At 43.1% G+C, this 20,003-nt stretch overlaps 1 protein-coding gene across 6 annotated transcripts in view; it reads left to right on the top strand.

Moving 5' to 3' along the window:
* MITF (melanocyte inducing transcription factor) overlaps positions 1 to 20,003 on the top strand; it is a 139,298-nt gene that overhangs the window by 80,629 nt on the left and 38,666 nt on the right. For 4 of the 6 annotated variants that reach the window (XM_080995794.1, XM_080995792.1, XM_080995797.1 and 1 more), the window contains exon 2: positions 6,334 to 6,580. In XM_080995794.1, coding sequence (XP_080851920.1) covers positions 6,334 to 6,580 — 247 coding nt within the window. The remainder of the gene's footprint in view (positions 1 to 6,333; positions 6,581 to 20,003) is intronic. The other 2 variants (XM_080995793.1, XM_080995796.1) reach the window with 1 other exon arrangement.

Here is a 20,003-nt window from a genome sequence, read left to right as displayed (position 1 = left end):
TCTCCACTTTGGAGTTTCACACCTAATGAATGCTCTTTATGCCCGCGTGGTAACGGAATACTCCACATTATGTGCATGAATAAAAGCAACATTATGCTTATCTCAAATTCTGTCTGTGCTAAATCTGTTTCTGGCTCTTTCCTTACTACCAAAGATGAGCAGAACATTTTATAATCAACTTAGTCTCTCCCCGGTTGCCAGTTTACTCTCCAGGTCTGTGATTTTGATGATGAGAGGCATGTGTGCTCAGGCACATGCACTTATGTGTGTTAAAACAGTTGCATAATACAGCTTTTTGCATGCACGGAAGATCTTGAAAAAAGTGCAACCTCCAGTCAAAATACAAGGTCTTAAGAATGTGTTGCAACCTGATGCCCTGGTTTAGCATATGTCTGTCTGACTATCTAGAGCTTTTTAAATTTTTTAGTCCTGGCGGCGCTTTGAGTTGAAGTACAGTTGGCCCGCCACTTATGCGAGGGTTTGGTTCTGGGGCTCTGTGCACAAAAGCAAAATAGTGGGACGCCCCCCTCCCCACAAGGTGAAGGGCTGTGTATTAGGCTCGGGAAAGGTTGTGGGACACACCCAGAGCCCTTGCACCTCCTTCCCAGAGCCCTGTAAGCAAGGAAAACCCAATGGGTGTGCAGGTAGAACCCTAAAATTGTAGAGTTGGGAGGGATCTAGTCCAGCGTTCTTCAATGAAGGAATATGCAGCTGTCCCATACGGAGACTGAACCTTATAATATTAATAAAAAAATTATTATTTATACCCCACCCACCTGTCTGGGTTTCCCCAGCCACTCTGGGCGGCTTACAGCATATATTAAAGGTAAAGGTAAAGGGACCCCTGACCGTTAGGTCCAGTCGCGGATTACTCTGGGGTTGCAGTGCTCATCCCGCTTTACTGGCCGAGGGAACCAGCGTACAGCTGGTCATGTGGCCAGCATGACAGCCGCTTCTGGCGAACCAGAGCAGCGCACGGAAACACCATTTACCTTCCTGCCAGAGCGGTACCTATTTATCTACTTGCACTGTGTGCTTTCAAACTGCAAGGTTGGCAGGAGCAGGGACCGAGCATCCCCTGTCACAGGGATTCGAACCGTTGACCTTCTGATCGGCAAGCTCTAGGCTCTGTGGTTTAACCCACAGCATCACCCGCGTCCCTACAGCATATATTAAAACATAGTAAAACATCAAGCATTAAAAACTTCCCGGTACAGGGCTGCCTTGAGATGTCTTCTAAAAGTTGTGTGGTTTTTTATCTCCTTGGCATCTGAAGGGAGGGTTTTCCACAGGGAGGGTGCCATGACCTTGGCATTATCAGCACCACACTCTGACCAACTGAGTGATGTGAGGAAAATAAATAATTGGAGAGCAGGCAATGGTGGGTTTTCTCCACTCTCCATTTATTTATCTACACAGAAACACACCTGCCCCACACATTAAGGTTGTGATCGTGTATGTAAAGTGAGCATAAGTTGTGGGCCCACCATATTACAGAACACACACTTAACGGGGAGGGTAGCAATCATAAAATCTTATATGTAGAGTTAAAAGCCTGAGGCCTCTTGCGCATTGATGCTTGCCGCTGATCACCAGCCTCAATAACTACAGCGCATAACTCAGCGTGTGCAGTGTATTCTGACAAATCCCAAATCCTGAACTGAAGTGGGGTGCCTTAGAGGGATTCTGCGCTTGTCCAAGGTGAAGCAGGGTTGGTTCAAGGGTCCCCAGTTCTGAAATTTGTCAGGATCCATCTTCTCGGAAGGGGGCTAACACACCTTCAAATTCAATACCATTCTGCCGAAGTTATAGATGGTTCTTTTATGTATTTATTCATTAAAATATGTCTAGCAAAATAATTTTGGGCTTATTTGTGTGGCAGGCTGTCAGGGCTATTATGCCTGTAAATTTCATCCAGTTCTGTGAAAAAGAGGTGGGGGGGGGGGAGACTTCCAAGGGAGTCTGTTCCACTGACAGTAGAATGTGAAATCTGGTAGTATTTCCCTTGGGTATTCAGTTGGCCCCAACCACCTAAACATCTGCCATAGGTTTGGGAAGTGTTGAAGCTAGTTTCCATATTATTATATTTACCTTACTGTATATATTATATATTTACCTTATGAAAGCTAAATTCATTTAGCTTTCATAGGGTGATATCATGCTGTTTGCCCACTAATGGAAGGAACCTGACAGCAGAATGGGGAGCAGGGCCAATTTTTACCATTGCAGCCCCCTTTCCCCCTAAATTTGCTCTGGAGCATTCCCTAAATATGAAACTGGTTCTGATATTACAGGTTTGCCTAGAATCTTCTTGAATTTTCCTTTCATACTCTGTGTTTAAATGTTTTGGAGGTTGTCCTTGGACAAGAGATCAGTTTATCAATCTTTCAAGGTACAACAGTCAAAATGTTAGATTACTGTTACAGTATTTACCGTATTTTTCACTCTATAACACGCACCCGACCATAACACGCACATAGTTTTTAGAGGAGGAAAACAAGAAAAAAAATATTCTAAACGAAACAGCAGATGTATGATTTTTGTGGTTCATGCTGTGGCCACAGACATGTGACCTGACGGTGAGTTTGGGGTAGCCCAATGCAAAAATCCTGAGGATCCATGTGGATCCATGCTTTGTAACCACGTTTTTGCACCACTGCGGCCCCAGGCAACAGTGGGTGCGTGATTTTTTTGGTGCAAGCTGTAGCCATGGACATGCTATGTGATCTGATGGTGAATTTGGGGTGACCCAGTGCAAAAATCCTGAGGATCCATGTGGATCCGTGCTTTGTAACCACGTTTTAAGTGGGGAGGGAAGGAAAAGCACTCAAGGGACAAGGAACACACGTGGGGTGGGTGGAGAAGGATGCTGTTAATAATGCAGAAGAGGGGTATAAGAGGAGAAGGCTCCTCTCCTCTCCCGCTTTGCTCCTTTAAAGCAAGCAGGCTCTCTGTCCCTCTCTCCTCCCCACTCAGCGGCTCTTCTCCCGCTTTGCTGTTTCAAAGCAAGCCACGGAGGAGGGAAGGAAGGGGAACCATGGATCCTCTGCTCACGACTGCAGCAGATCCCCCCGCCATCCGTAGGCATTCGCTCCATAACACGCACAGACATTTCTCCTTACTTTCTAGGAGGAAAAAAGTGAGTGTTATGGTGCAAAAAATACGGTATTTATTTAACCTTTGTGTCTATCAACTTTGCAAAACTGCCTCAACCTGTCACATTCTTACAGTCTTCCGCTCCTTAAGTTGTTATATAAAACACAGATTTTTGAAAGGGAGTATGGTAGGGTTTGAAATTGCTTGAGGGAGATCTGCATTAATGGTGAACAGCTAGACCATCGTTTCTCAACCTTGGGCCCGCCGCTGTTGTTGTACTACAACTCCCATCTTCCCTAGCTAGCAGGACCAGTGGGCAGGGGTGATGGGAGTTGTAGTCCAACACCCAAGGTTGGGAAAGGCTGAGCTAGGTGATGATGCTAGATCTGTCACTCTGTAAACATTAATGTAAAATTAAGCAACACGTTTTTCTCCCCACCCCGCCCTGGGCTAGCTACAAGAAGATGGTACTTGTTGGGGGATTTGTACAGTGGTACCTCGGGTTAAGTACTTAATTCGTTCCGGAGGTCCTTTCTTAACCTGAAACTGTTCTTAACCTGAAGCACCACTTTAGCTAATGGGGCCTCCTGCTGCTGCCGCGCCAACGGAGCACGATTTCTGTTCTCATCCTGAAGCAAAGTTCTTAACCTGAGGTACTATTTTTGGGTTAGCGGAGTCTGTAACCTGAAGCGTATGTAACCTGAAGCGTATGTAACCCGAGGTACCACTGTATAGCATTCTCTGTTCCAATTCTTTCCTTTTGATGAAAATCAGTAGCTGTTTACCTAAGGTATGAACTTTCCCACTAAAAAGTTAGGGATTCCCTGTGATGCATTGTAGGATATGAGAACACTTCGCCCTTAATTGAAAGTATTCCCTTTTCTCTGTGAGTATCACAGTCAGTGATTTCTCTTGAGCAGCTAATTAGTGCGATTATTCCGCAGCTGCATTAGTTTCACCGCAAAGGTTTTTTCTCTTGTTTTATCAAAAGGATCAGTCTCCCTGGGAATGTTTCAACCTGACAGGCCTGAAACAGCAAGATGGTCATCATTCTCCACCCCTACCCCCATCCTTTTGGGCGGCGGGATGTTGGAGGGGGAAAAAATAGTTCGGTCTGAAATGTGGGTTTAAACCTTTTTTTGGTCTTAAAATACTCACATTTCAAACTACAGATTATTGACATGAAGAATGAAAATACGCTTATTTAGATATGTTAATAATGTACAGCTCTGGATGTTAATTGGGGAGGATGAGACTTTGCTCTGTCCATCTTTTATGCCTAGTGGGGCACTCTTAACAATTTCTGTCCCTATTTGGGGTTTTTCTCAAAACATACACAACTTTTCCCTCCTAGAAATGAATCCTAATTTGTTTTCAATAGCAAAATCTATAGGGATAGAATCCATGGAGGTCCTTAATATTACCTACCTTTGCTGAGAAATTTGTATGGTTCCCTGGAAGTGATTACAGTGGTACCTCGGGTTAAGTACTTAATTCTTTCCGGAGGTCCGTTCTAAACCTGAAACTGTTCTTAACCTGAGGTACCACTTTAGCTAAATGGGGCCTCCCGCTGCCACAGCGTCGGTGCATGATTTCTGTTCTCATCCTGAAGCAAATTTCTTAACCCAAGGTACTGTTTCTGGGTTAGCAGAGTCTGTAACCTGAAGTGTCTTTAACCCAAGGTACCACTGTACTGATTAAAAGGGAACCATAGGCTGAACTTCATTTTTTGCAGAGGTGGAAATGCTCACCTAATGTTCACTTCTGAAAACTCCCTTATTTAAATTTCTATTTTAATTGCATATATATATTAGGGGTGGGCAGTATATTGATACTTTATCTCTTATCGGTATGAACTCCAGACCGCAATAAAGGTTTCACACACACACACACACACACACAAAGTCAAACCTTGGTTGTTGAACGTAATCCGTTCCGGAAGCCCATTCGGCTTCCAAAATGTTCGACAACCGAGGCATGGCTTCTGATTGGCTGCAGGAGCTTCCTGCACTCAAGCGGAAGCCATGTCAGACTTTTGGCTTCCAAAATACATTTGGAAACCATAACACTTACTTTCGGGTTTGTGGTGTTCAGAAGCTGAAACGTTCCAAAACGGAGGCATTTGGGAACCAAGGTTTGACTGTAGACTTAAACTCACTTTCAAGTTCAGTGAGTGAAAAGTCACCCCACAACTTCTCCCCTTCACATAAGTGGCAATCAGCTTGTTTGATTACATGCTGTGGAATCAATGTGTGGTACTGGGTTACTTCCATTTTTATATGCTTTGATGCAGTATGCCAGCAGATTAAATTTAGACCAGAATACACTTGTGTGCTTGTTTCCTGGAGGTCTTTTAAGAGATTTAGGCTGAAATATTTACAATAGTCCTGGGACTGTGTTGTTGTTTAAGAAGTATCTAAAGGTCAAAAATATGCTCGTGGTGATTGGCCATGACCCAGAAATACATGCAGAGTCCATGTGCTTTCTCAGGCAATATTGTAACTCCCTTGCAGAATATTAATAATAAAAAAGCAGTTTCCATGTTTGCCATTTTATCAGCTGTGAGGGTGCATTTCTGCCTTACTACATGAAATCAATCAAAACAAGGGACCCAGAACGGTAACTTAGGGTGCAGTCCTATACCCAATTTCCTTTGAAATCAAGCCTTTTTTTTAGTAGTAGACATGTATAGGGATTGCACAGTTGATTTGATTGTTTTGAAATGGTTAGCTCCACCACCAGACTTTTTGACAAAAAGGAACCTTGTTTGAAAGGAGAGAAAAATAAAACTTATTTATATATATGTCATGGATGCTTTAGCTGAGATTCCTTCATCGCAGAGGATTGGGCTGGATGTCTCTCAGGGTCCCTTCCAACTCTACAATTTTAATGATTCTATGGTACATGCACCTAAACTGTAGTGGTTATAAAATCATTTGAGTGCTTATCACGCAGCAGTATTTAACTATGCATATCAGAGCTGTGCATTAAGTTTTGAACGATGCATTCCGAGTTGAACTTGAAAGGGAAAGGTATGAATTTTACATAACCAGGCTGCTAAGACCCACTGACCGAGCAACTAGTTAAAAATCTCAGCCCGTGCTATGTATGCTTTGACAAAGATTCCCTTCCCCTGGCGCATGTACTCCCCCCCACCCCCAGTGCAAGTCTACCGAGTCCAGCCAATGCAATTGATGAGTAATGGAACTATCTGTGTCTTCTGGTGTTTTCCCCCAGCAGCTCTGAGCACCCTGGAGCTTCGAAGCCCCCGCTAAGCTCCTCCAGTATGACATCACGGATTTTGCTACGACAGCAGCTCATGCGTGAGCAGATGCAGGAGCAGGAGCGCCGAGAGCAGCAACAGAAACAGCAAGCAGCCCAGTTCATGCAGCAGAGAGTGGCGCTGAGTCAGACACCAGCCATCAACGTCAGCCTCCCAGCCAGTCTCCCTCCTGCTACTCAAGTGCCAATGGAAGTCCTCAAGGTATGTGAAGTTTCCAACGTGGGGCTCTGGAGCTCCATTAAGAAGGTTGTCTCTCTCTATACAATTAGCACGAGTGTTTCTAACAGTGCGATCAATTTCATCGCCCGTCCCCTTTTTGCAGCTGCTGTGCTTTTCCCCAGGTAAGTCTAACCTGGGCCGGGAAATGAAAGCTACGTTTTAGAGAAAGAAAAGCATTTAAGAACAAAAAGAGTGAGTTTTTCTTCAGTTGAAAAAATGGATGTGAAACACACGGTTTTAAAAAACTGCCCCCCAAATTTCAGACAATTAAAAAAGGAAGGACTTACCCGAATTCTTGCATTTTCAGATTTCCTGGTTTCTGTGCAATAAGTGTTAAGAAAAAATACCGGTGAATAGCTTTGTTCAGAAACTTAGGAAAGATCCCGCACAAAGGATTGTTTCAGAAAGCCTTAATCTGGAATACGGTCTTTTGCTGTTTGCCACTAGTAATCCTTTTTTGCTCAAATGACTTCATTTCTTTTTGTAGCTTTTGTGTTCCTTCCTCATCCAGTGTCCTAATTACTGGGGAGAATCTGTATCTGGAACAGACAGAAATGCAGACTTCTTCACTTCACCGCAGTTGGGTTAGACCAGCTACCGCAGAGTAACGCAATTAATTTTAAGCGACACTCTGAATTTGAAAATAATTTATGTAACTCCAAAATTCAGAAAAGATGCTGCAATTGGATGTTAGTTTTACCCCCCTGCTTTTGCACCTGCGACATATATAAACCGTATTTCCCCCACTTAAATTGATGGTTGGGTAATATTCACTGCTGTGTGCCCATATGTGTGCTGCAATATAGCAATGCCTATGGCTCTCCAACAATATAGTTAATTGGGGACTTTAAAAGTAAAGCTTAGTTTGCAAATGCAGAGAGACTACTTCAGTTAAAGCAGGGGTGGGGGAACCTGTGGCTCTCCAGTTGCTACTGAAATACAACTCCCATCAGCCCCAGCAAGTATCATTAGTGGCCAGGCATGATGGGAATTGTAGTTTAGCGCCATCTGGAACACACACGTTTTCCACCCCCAACTTAAAGCACATTAACAAATATTAGCAATGGCTGTTGTGGTGGCATTGGTTATGTTAGGTGGCTAAGCAAGGTCACAGGTGAATTTGCAGGAGTCAACCCTACATGTCTTCGTAGAATTAGGTCTGAGAAGGTGGCTGCACAGGATCATATTCTTGGAACGTGAGATGTGTGGGATAAGATTTTGATGGAATGCAAGGCAAGATCTAGAAACTCCATAGAACATATGTACTGCATCTAATAAACAACCTGATCTTTTGTCTTGTTCCTTGTTGGGTAAAGCACTCTGAGAAGGTTTTGTCATCTTTTGTGAACTCAGATGAAAGTAAATGACTCCAATGAAAATAAATGGGCATGTGGATATATGAAGCGGCCTCATTCTGAGGCAGACCTTTGTCAATTCTGCTCACTAATAGGGGGATCTGCAAAATGTTCCCCTTTTTGTAAACTAGGGATCATCAACAGGCAAGCTTGGAATTTTGAGGGAATGTTGTGACTGCTCTGAAAAAATGCTGCCCCAGAGGGTGTCCATTCACAAAATGGCTACCTCCTTAATAATTTAACATAATAAATGAAGCTGTTTTATACAGTGTCAGACCATAGGTCTACTTAGGTCAGTGTTGCACTCCACAGGGTCTCCAGAGACAAAAATAAAATAAAAATTCAAGTCTTGCTATCCAAAATCCTTTTAACTGGAGAGGCCAGATATTGGATTGGGGACGTTGCATGTAGGTTATGAGTTTGACCATTGAATTCCATTCCATGTGTGGTCTGTATGGGCTGCATCCGTTTCTTGTAGTGAAGTGACGGCAACTAATGACTATTTATTTATTTATGAGAATTATATGCTGCCCTTCATCAAAAGATCTTGGGGCAGTTCACAGAGTAAAATACAGGGTAAAAAAGAAAATGAGTAAAACAAAAACAGCAAAACAATAACCCCCCTAGAGCATGAGTCTGAAATTAAAACTTTTAGAGGGTGTGAATATTTTTGTGCATAAGTGAACAACCTCAGTGCGTGAGATTTAAAGCTTTGCAGTTCATTTGTTTAGAGTTGGAAAATAGTTACCATAAAGTCTTTGTGCAGAAGCTATAATTAGACGCTTTAGATTAATGTAGGTTTTAATTCTATACCGTAAAATCCTGCGGTTAATCCTTGAACTCTCTTGAATTCAGCAGGGGCCTGCCTGTCAGTTCTGATCTGAAATGGTTTGTCATCTATTTCTCCATCAGTCTGATCTTGACTATGACAGATCTTATGCCAAAGTAGGGACTGAAAGAAATGTTGTAAATTCTTGCTGAGTAAGAGTAAATTGTAACTGACGAGACCACCAAGTGATTTGTCTATCCAATAAGCAATATGTCCACCCAGCATGAATTTAATATTGAAACACTACAGGGAGGTCCTATGCATGTCTACCAAGAAATAAGTCCTATTGAATTCAATAGAACTTGCTTCCAGGTAATCATGTGTGTTGGATTGTATCCTATGCAACTAGAAGGAGTGCTACTTTATGGACATGTGCAATTTAGAATTAGATCTGAGCCAAAATGTTTTCCTATTTTTATCTCCCTAGTTTACAGGCTCCAGAACTTAGGGCACTTTCGGCTATTTGGGAATGATACAAAAAGTGGTGAAATTTGCAGTGAATATCAGTAGCAATGTTGCACCACAACATTGCTATGGTTGGTTGTTGGCCACCATGTTTCCTTTTCATGGATTACTGGTATGAGCATTCCTGAGGACAATTATTCCTGCTCTCTGATAATCTTGAGAACAGAAACACAGTAACCTCCAGCCACTAAGATGTCGGGGAGCAAAATTGTAGCTCCCAAATCTTGAAACAGATGGTGGCTGCAATAGACAATATGAGGTTTAGGAGTCATATTTCACTCCCCAAGGTCCACCATAGTTTGAACTTAATAATTCTTTTAATGGAATTTCATATTGGCTCTAATTCTAATAATTATAATGAAAACCTTCGCAAGAGGCAGGGTTGTTGCAAGGTGGGAGCTGAGTCTGAGAGAGTGGGGCTTTATTATCTTGGCTTTATCCTAGCCAAGACATTTTGGCACCTGAGGCGGGCCCCAAAATGACACCCTCCTCCCCACCAGGGAAGAAAGGGTGAGGGAAGATCTACATCAAGAACAAGGGAGGAAAGAAAGATGGACATCAGGAACTGCTACTCTGGTGGATCCTGCTGCCTGAGGCAGTTGCCTCATCTTGTCTCATGGATGGGCCGGCCCTCTTCCGGGATCATAACCTTTTTTTCCTTCAATTTTTTAATTGATTTTCACAAAATTATAAACACACAAACAAACAAACAAACAAACAAACAAACAAACAAACAAACAACATAACCTTATTAAAGCTAATCTTATTAACATTGTTAAGTGACTTCCTCGTATCTCCCTAGTTGAATTTCAATGCATATCATTTTAACGGTTTTCCAAATCAAAGTTCTTATAAATTTAACTTAATCGCTTAACATCATTCTATCTTACCAATTCAGCATTAAACATATTAATTCATCACATAACTTGTTTAAATCCTAAGCCTATCTGGTAATTGCAAGCTTTTTCCAATTAATTTAACTTAATGTATTTAACTAAATAATCATTAACTTTCATCCATTCTTCCTGGTACTCCTCTTCCTTCTGGTCGCGGACTTTTCCGGTCAGGCCGGCTAGCTCCGAAAAATCCATCATCTTCATCTGCCATTCTTTCACAGTTGGTACTTTTTGCATTTTCCACTTCTTAGCTAATAAAACTCGAGCAGCAGTTGTGGCATACGAAAATAATGTAACATCTTTCTTGGGCAATTCCAAACCTGTTATTCCAAGAAGAAAGGCCTCTGGTTTCTTTATAAATGTATATTTCAACATTTTTTTCAATTCATTATAAATCTTTTCCCAGAAGTCTTTCACCTTGGGGCAGGTCCACCACATGTGATAAAAAGTACCTTTTTTTTCTTTACCTTTCCAACATAGATTATCACAATTATGATACATCTTTGCTAGTTTAACAGGGGTCAAATACCATCTATACATCATTTTCATTATATTTTCCTTTAACATTGTACATGCAGTGAACTTAACCCCTTTCTTCCACAATCTTTCCCAATCCTCAAACATTATGTAATGTCATATATCTCTTGCCCAATCGATCATCACTGATTTAACTTGTTCATCCTTTGTATGCCACTCCATCCTGGATCATAACCTTAGCCACTATATAGCTGAATTAATTAACACACTTTGAAAGTCAAGTGAGATCAAATGTTAGTGCCTAGTTCCTCCAACAAAAGGTATGTGTTCCAACAGTGCGATAGAAATCTGGTTTTGAAACCCAATGGGTGAACAGTTTGTGAGGGCCCAAGAGTAACATAATGTGTTAGATTGCTGAAGCTAAGCTGCATATCTTGTCTCTGTGTATGCAGTGTTAATATATTAAATTAGTGCTGCATGCAGTTTTAAAAATGAATTTCCCAAATGAATTTAGGAAACTAAATTTCCTATGCTAAACTAAAATTCTTATTGGTGGCGGAAGTTAGAAAACATGGAAAAGCCTTTCCAGTTACAGTGTATTCCCATCCAGTAGTCTCCTTATCACATGTCAAATAGTTTTGCTGCCGTAAACACTAGAAACTTGACTTTTGAAACTGGAGAACTTCTGAAAATATCAAGAAGGTCTTATGGATCTTGCAGCTGAAGATTCTTAGGGCCACAAATTGCTTGCATTGTCTGGAACTACCTGTTCTGTGTACCCTTTCACTATGGGTGAAATCCAGTGTTTGGAACAACTTGATCCAGCAGAGATATCCACTAACATGGATGGAAAAACAAACAAACTAATGCTGTGTTGTCATGGCTGAATTCTGAGTCAGGGATGTCTGGGCTAGGGAAAGGGGGCTGATGGTATTTGAGTTTGTATTTGTATTTTCTGGTCAGTGGGTGGGAGTATTGTATGGTGGTTTGCAGTAGTGCACCTGCTTTTAGCCGGAAGGTCCCAGGTTTAATCCCCATCATCTCCAGGTAGGAGTGGGAGAGATCCCTATCGGAAACCCTGAAGAAGCCATTGGCGGTCAGTGTAGACCAGTGACAGCCAAACTTGGCCCTCCAGCTGTTTTGAGACTACAATTCCCATCATCCCTGACCACTGGTCCTGTTAGCTAGGGATGATGGGAGTTGTAGTCCCAAAACAGCTGGAGGGCCAAGTTTGGCCATCACTGGTGTAGACAGGCATGAGCTAGATGGACTCGTTACCATCTGACTCAGTATAGGACAGCTTCCTATGTTCCTATATTGGTGTGGTTTGGGGTGGAGGTTTTGGTTTGTTTGTCACCATGCTGCCAATGTAGTTATCGCTGTTATGGAATGGGGGCTGTTACTTATTTTTGTTTTCTAACATGCCGTATGAAATGTTTTCATTTGATTTTTATTTTCTATTGTATTTATGCATATGTCCTTCAATGTCAGTTGCTTGGGGACCACCTAGGTGACTAGTAAGTTTAACAACAGCAGCAACATTTGCTGATTTGCACTGTGACCCACTCCCCAGATCTTTTTTGGAGGTTTGCTGTGGAACCAGTGTGGAAGGTGCTGTGGGGTGCTGGGGAAATTGTCTCCTTTCCTCTTACATTAGCAGGTGCTTCTGCTGGATCAAGAGCCACTCCACAAGTGGAGCAGCAGCAGGGGTTTTCATGTATAGCACATCATGGTCATTCTCCTGTGCTCCGCCTCTTTGCTTGCAGCACATTATGGCATCTTAGTCTTCCTTGTAATGTATAATGCAGGTTACTATCATGTTTCTGTAGAGCAAGTGTGCACAGAGTGTGTACAGCCTAGCTTTCCTGTCTCTGATTCATACAATTAATGCCAGACCAGGTTTACCATAAGGGATGCGGGTGGTGCTGTGGGTTAAACCACAGAGCCTAGGACTTGCCGATCAGAAGGTTGGTGGTTCGAATCCCTGCAACGGGGTGAGCTCCCATTGCTCGATCCCTGCTCCTGCCAACCTAGCAGTTCGAAAGCACGTTAAAGTGCAAGTAGATAAATAGGTACCGCTCCGGCGGGAAGGTAAACAGTGTTTCCGTGCGCTGCTCTGGTTTGCCAGAAGCGGCTTAGTCATGCTGGCCACATGACGCGGAAGCTGTACGCCGGCTCCCTCGGCCAATAAAGCGAGATGAGCGCCGCAACTCCAGAGTCGGTCACGACTGGACCTAATGGTCAGGGGTCCCTTTACCTTTACCTTAGGTTTACCATGGTCTCATCCTGGAAGACATGCTCTGCAAGCAGAAGGTCCCAGCTTCAATTCCCAGCATCTTCAGGTAGGGCTTTGGATGTCCCCTGTCTGAAACCCTGGCAAGCTTCTGCCAGTCATTGTACTGTAGTCAAATACCAAGCTAGGTGGGACAGTGGCCTGATTTGATACCAGGCAGAATTATTGAGCACAGATTAGCTATATCTTCACTGGTAAGAGATTGTGTGTGTGTGTGTGTGTGTGTGTACGCACACACATGCGCTCTTGCTCTGTAAATTAAAAAACAAACAAACCTGGATAGTTAAAAAAAATAATTATGAATAATGAAATGTAAATGTTGAAGGAGTGTCCAGCACACCCTTGGCTGACAGCTATAGCTGAACTTGGGCTTGGATTTTGGTTGAAAGAGCTCTATTTTAACTGAGAACGTTTTCAAAAATGTGTGTAAGGAGCAAAGCTTTCTCCCCCTCAGGCCCCAGGCTGTGGCTCCTGTGCCAAAATGTCTTCAGTTGTGATCCCTGGTGGTGTTTTTTCTTTTTAAATAAAAACACTGTTCTGTTTTGAAAGACAGAAGATTAGCAAAGAGATTTGTGAGCTGCCTTAAATCTCATCAGGAAGCAAATTAATGTCTCTATCAACTTTGGGACTGTTTGGTAGGAAAACCTGACTTTATCCCAGTTACAGAGGTGGTTACATCACGCCAAGAATGCAAGCATGTGGAACGTAGCGTTCCCCTCCCCCCTTAAAAATAAAGATATGCAGGGATTATGGAAAGGTATGTTAATGAGGCTATGCTATGCCAGCTAGAGTATTTATAGAGAACGCTGTTGTACAACTAGCAACACTGTGCCAAGAACAAGGTGCACACACATACACATTTGATTTTCCACTGGCTTCTCATTCCTGTTGAAACCCCCAGTATGGTCTGGGGGACCCAGACATGATACAAAGAAGTACAAATTTCTTACCTTTTCCAGGGACTATTTCCATTGGGTCAGAAGTCAGGAGTTTCAAACCCTGTTCCCAGCTCTCAAATCAGTGCAGTGCAAGAGGCTACCCTAGCTCAGTCGGCCCCATTCATCCAAGCCCTGATAATTGCCTAATGTCTACAGCAGGCCTGGCCAAACCTTGCCATCCAGCTGTTTTGGGACTACAATTCCCACCATCCCTGACCCACTGGTCCTGTTAGCTAGGGATGATGGGAGTAGTAGTGCAAAAACAGCTGGAGGGCTAAGTTTGGCCATTCCTGGTCTAGAGGCATATCATTTACCTGATACTGCTTTTAAAGTACTTTATAACACAGTGAAGTAGAAGCCCGCATCCTATGCTGAGCTCTGTCCTAAGAATGGTTTGCTAATCAACCCCCATTATATTGTGCAAATGGTAAAATTATTCCGTTCCAGTGTCAATGTTTCCAACTGTGATCATTTCAAATAGGGTCAGTACGTTAAAATGAGTCCTAGTTGAGAGATGCCCAATACTTAATTCAAAAATGTGTAGAAGGCTTCTTGAGGCAACCACTCCTTCTTATGAGGAGGTCCAAAAAGAATTGCCAGGTTCTTGAGAAAGACACCAGTAATTATCAACTTAAGCAGGCTCAGTACGACTGTAGAGTACAATGGAACCTTGGTTCTCGAACTTAATCCGTTCCAGGAGTCCATTCGACTCCCGAAACGGTTCGACAACCAAGGCGCATCTTGCGATCGGCTGCAGGAGCTTCCTGCACTCGATCAGAAGCCGCGATAAGCTTCTGAAAAAGTGCGCAAACCGGAACACTCACTTCCGGGTTTGTGGCGTTTGGGAGCCGATTTGTTAGGGAGTCAAGCTGTTCGAGTACCAAGGTACCACTGTACTGAATTGGAGGCACAATCAATGGGACTTTGCTTTGCTGTTCAGGGAAGTTTTTAATGTGTGACATTATAGTGTATTTTTTGTCTCTGTGGAAGCCGCCCAGAGTGGCTGAGGAAACCCAGCCAGATGGGCGGGGTACAAATAATAAATTATTATTATTATTATTATTATTATTATTATTATTATTATTATTATTTGACATTTCTCTGTGGGAGCAGCTAGAGAGCAGACTCCATTTGAGGATCTCTCCCTCATTACAGTCGATCAGGTATATGAAGACGAGCAGCAAAGTCAGTCCTCAGGGAATGTGCAGGCGACCTTGGAACGGACAGCTCATGGAAGAACCCCAACCAAACCTAAGAGGAGGCGTGTAGTGGTGATAGGGGATTCCCTACTGAGGGGAACAGAAGCAGTGATCTGTGGGCCTGACAAGATGTCTCGGGAAGTGTGCTGTCTCCCCGGGGCTAAGATCCAAGATGTAACTGAACGACTGCAAGGAATCATAAAACCCACTGACAAATACCCCTTCCTCTTGGTTCATGTGGGAACCAGTGACACTGCAAGCAATAGCCTCCAGAAGATCAAAAGAGACTACAAGGCTCTGGGCAGGAAATTGAAGCAATTAAATGCACAAATTGTAATCTCATCTGTCCTCCCAGTTGAACGACGTGGCCCAGGGAGAGAGGGAAAAATAGTGGAAGTGAACAGCTGGCTTCGCAATGGTGTAAACAGGAACGGTTTGGATTCTTAGATCACGGACTGCAGTTTCTTGAAGATGGACTTCTGGCAAGCGATGGGCTGCACCTCACAACAGTTGGGAGAAATGTTTTTGCCAAAAATCTCAGAAACCTCATCAGGAGGGCTTTAAACTGACTAATGTGGGGGAGGGAGACAGTGCTCCTGAAGGTAGGAGTCTATCAATTGATGAAGATGATCATCCAAATGTCATAGACCAAATGGAGCAAACAGCACGCAGGCCTAGTGGTGGGAGGAAAAAATCCTTAAATAAGAGACATAGGGGAATGATTAATGGACTTCAATGTCTGTACACTAATGCACAAAGCATGGGAAATAAACAAGATGAGCTTGAGCTCTTGGTACAGCAAACTAAATATGACATAATAGGCATCACTGAAACCTGGTGGGATAAGTCCCACGATTGGAATGTAATAATGGGGGGATACAATCTATTTCAGAGAAACAGACCAGACAAGAAAGGAGGAGGAGTGGCGTTATATGTCAGGGATGTGTATACCTATGAAGAGATCCAAGATTTAGAACCTCAAAGCCAAAGTGAGAGCATTTGGGTCAAAATTAAGGGAGAGAAGAATAACAGTGACCTCATTGTGGGAGTTTACTATAGATCCCCAAGCCAAACGGAGGACATAGATGATGCCTTCCTGGAACAGATGGCCAAGCATGCAAAAAGAAAGGAGATAGTAGTAATGGGGGACTTCAATTACCCGGATATTTGTTGGATGTCAAACTCAGCCAAGAGCATAAGGTCAAACAGATTCCTCACTGGCCTTGCAGACAACTTCATTGTCCAGAAAGTGGGAGAAGCAACAAGAGGAACAGCCATTTTAGATCTGGTCCTAACCAATGTTGGTGACCTGGTTAGTGGGGTAGAAGTGGAAGGATCATTAGGCGCGAGTGATCATGCTCTTCTGAAGTTTACTATACAGCGGAAAGGAGCAGCCAAGCATACTAGGACTCAATTTCTTGACTTTAAGAAAGCCGACTTCATAAAACTTAGGGAAGTGCGGGGTGAGATCCCATGGACAGTAATACTAAAAGGAAAGGGAGTTCATGATGGTTGGGAGTTTGTTAAGAGGGAGATAGCAAAAGCACAAAGTCAGGCAATACCAATGAGACGGAAACATGGAAGGTGCCTAAAGAAGCCAGGGTGGCTATCTAAAGAACTTTTAACTGAGTTAAGATTTAAAAAGGATGTGTACAAAAAATGGAAAAGGGGGGAAACCACCAAAGAGGAATTCAAACAAATAGCCAGCACGTGTAGACACAAAGTCAGAAAAGCTAAAGCACAGAATGAACTCAGGCTTGCTAGAGAGGTTAAAAGCAACAAAAAAGGCTTTTATGGGTATGTTCGTAGCAAAAGGAAGAACAAAGAAACAGTGGGGTTACTCAGAGGAGAAGATGGTGAAATGCAAACAGGGGACACAGAAAGGGCTGAACTCCTCAATGCCTTCTTTGCCTCAGTCTTCTCCGATAAAGAAAACAATGCCCGACCTGAAGAATTTGGAGCAAATGATTCAGCAGAGGAAACACAGCCCAGAATAACTAAGGAGATAGTACAAGAATACTTAGCTAGTCTAGATGTATTCAAGTCTCCAGGGCCAGATGAACTGCATCCAAGAGTATTAAAAGAACTGGCAGATGTGATCTCAGAACCACTGGCAGTCATCTTTGAGAATTCCTGGAGAACAGGCGAAGTCCCAGCAGACTGGAGGAGGGCAAATGTTGTCCCTATTTTCAAAAAGGGGAAAAGAGAGGACCCAAATAATTACCGCCCAGTCAGTCTGACATCAATACCAGGGAAGATTCTGGAGCAGATCATTAAGCAAACAGTCTGTCAGCACCTAGAAAGGAATGCTGTGATCACCAATAGTCAGCATGGATTTCTGAAAAATAAGTCGTGTCAGACTAACCTGATCTCGTTTTTTGACAGAATTACAAGCCTGGTAGATGAAGGGAACGCAGTGGATGTAGCCTACCTTGATTTCAGCAAGGCATTTGACAAGGTGCCCCATGATATTCTTGTAAAGAAGCTGGTAAAATGTGGTCTTGACTATGCTACCACTCAGTGGATTTGTAACTGGCTGACTGACCGAACCCAAAGGGTGCTCATCAATGGTTCCTCTTCATCCTGGAGAAGAGTGACTAGTGGGGTGCCACAGGGTTCTGTCTTGGGCCCGGTCTTATTCAACATCTTTATCAACGACTTGGATGATGGACTCAAGGGCATCCTGATCAAATTTGCAGATGACACCAAACTGGGAGGGGTGGCTAACACCCCAGAGGACAGGATCACACTTCAAAACGACCTTGACAGATTAGAGAACTGGGCAAAAACAAACAAGATGAATTTTAACAGGGAGAAATGTAAAGTATTGCACTTGGGCAAAAAAAATGAGAGGCACAAATACAAGATGGGTGACACCTGGCTTGAGAGCAGTACATGTGAAAAGGATCTAGGAGTCTTGGTTGACCACAAACTTGACATGAGCCAACAGTGTGACGCGGCACCTAAAAAAGCCAATGCAATTCTGGGCTGCATCAATAGGAGTATAGCATCTAGATCAAGGGAAGTAATAGTGCCACTGTATTCTGCTCTGGTCAGACCTCACCTGGAGTACTGTGTCCAGTTCTGGGCACCACAGTTCAAGAAGGACACTGACAAACTGGAAGGTGTCCAGAGGAGGGCAACCAAAATGGTCAAAGGCCTGGAAACGATGCCTTATGAGGAACGGCTAAGGGAGCTGGGCATGTTTAGCCTGGAGAAGAGGAGGTTAAGGGGTGATATGATAGCCATGTTCAAATATATAAAAGGATGTCACATAGAGGAGGGAGAAAGGTTGTTTTCTGCTGCTCCAGAGAAGCGGACACGGAGCAATGGATTCAAACTACAAGAAAGAAGATTCCACCTAAACATTAGGAAGAACTTCCTGACAGTAAGAGCTGTTTGACAGTGGAATTTGCTGCCAAGGAGTGTGGTGGAGTCTCCTTCTTTGGAGGTCTTTAAGCAGAGGCTTGACAACCATATGTCAGGAGTGCTCTGATGGTGTTTCCTGCTTGGCAGGGGGTTGGACTCGATGGCCCTTGTGGTCTCTTCCAACTTTATGATTCTATGATTCTATTCTATGATTCTAGAGCAATACAGAGCCAGGCATATCTAAGACTTTTGATGATGATGATGATATTTATTTATACCCCACCTTTTTCCCTGACAGGGAGCCAAGGCGGTTTACAGATAAAAATGAGAAAAGCTCGTTGCTGTGCTGAAATAACACTGAAGCAGGTTGTTAACAAAATCTGGCTAATGGGGAGTTATTTATTTCGGAAGAGGCCTGCATGCGTCTCCTCTTAATAGCAAAACAGTCTTCTTCCCTCAATAACAAAAGCAGAAGAACTGGGGGACTGCGCAAGGAGTGCCATGTGACAGGAACAGCCAGGGGTGAAGCAAAAATGGGTGGGTCTGTTGCCGTGACGAAAACATGGACAACTCATGTGGGGCCCAACTGGCAGGCAGAAGGCTGGTGACAATGTGTCATCAGCAAATAGCATTTGAAACTCTTTGCAGCGTCCTAAACAGTTGGACTATTGATTTCAGAGAATCACATTTCCAAGGGGTCCTAGGAGGGCAGCATAGATATCTCATTAAACATGAAATGATATTTCTGAACACCTGGCTTTCCTCCTGTTTCTCAAAAAAAGAGAACTGCGAATGGAAATAGAGCAATAGTTGGGTTGTTTTTGCCCCACAGTCATGATTCTTGAAATTGGTGTCAGAAGCTACTAGAATGCTCTGGAAACACTGCTGTGTTTGGAACTGGAATTGAAATTACTCACGTATCATGTATCTCAATACTGTAATTGTGAGTCCATATTCTACAAAGCTGGTATAGTTCATGATCTTTTAAATCTCTCTTTTTCATATTTCACTTGTCCCTCAAGTTGCTCAGAATATGGTATACATGGTCATCTCCCTTTTATCCTGTGAGGTAGGCTAGAGTGACAATCCAAATATCACCCACTGTGTTTTGTAGGGATTTGTTCTGGATTTCCCTCAGCTCCAGTCCAGCCCTCTAACCACTACCCACACTGCCTCTTAAAACTAAATGCAGCTCAGATATCCTCTGCTGCTATATCTTCTTTTTAATTATTATTATTTTTCAGATAGCCAGTTTGGGGAGCATTATTTTCTTCGGAGCTTAACCTGTAGAATGACTGGATTGAAAGTGACAAGCCAGAGACATTCCTGCCATTCAGGAGAGGCTTAAGGAATTTCTTATTGGCTAAATTACAAATATGTAGCATTTTGCCCAGTACTACATGGCGATTTCAGCCTGCTTGACCGTGACAAGATTAGCGTTCTCGCTCTCTACCCCCCAACCCCTTCGTAATGGTTGTGTAAAAAAAGAAAGAAAAGAAAAGATTAAGTTGTACCAGGCAGAGATGCAGAAAGTGTGTAAAACCCAGGTCTTTACCTTGAATGATTCTCTCTTTCATTCATTTG

This window comes from Podarcis pityusensis (genome assembly GCF_964106645.2).
Source record: "Podarcis pityusensis genome assembly, chromosome: 2".
NCBI classification, from domain to species: domain Eukaryota; kingdom Metazoa; phylum Chordata; class Lepidosauria; order Squamata; family Lacertidae; genus Podarcis; species Podarcis pityusensis.
The sequence above is the reverse complement of the archived record's forward strand: the minus strand, read 5'-3'. Positions and strand labels throughout refer to the sequence as shown.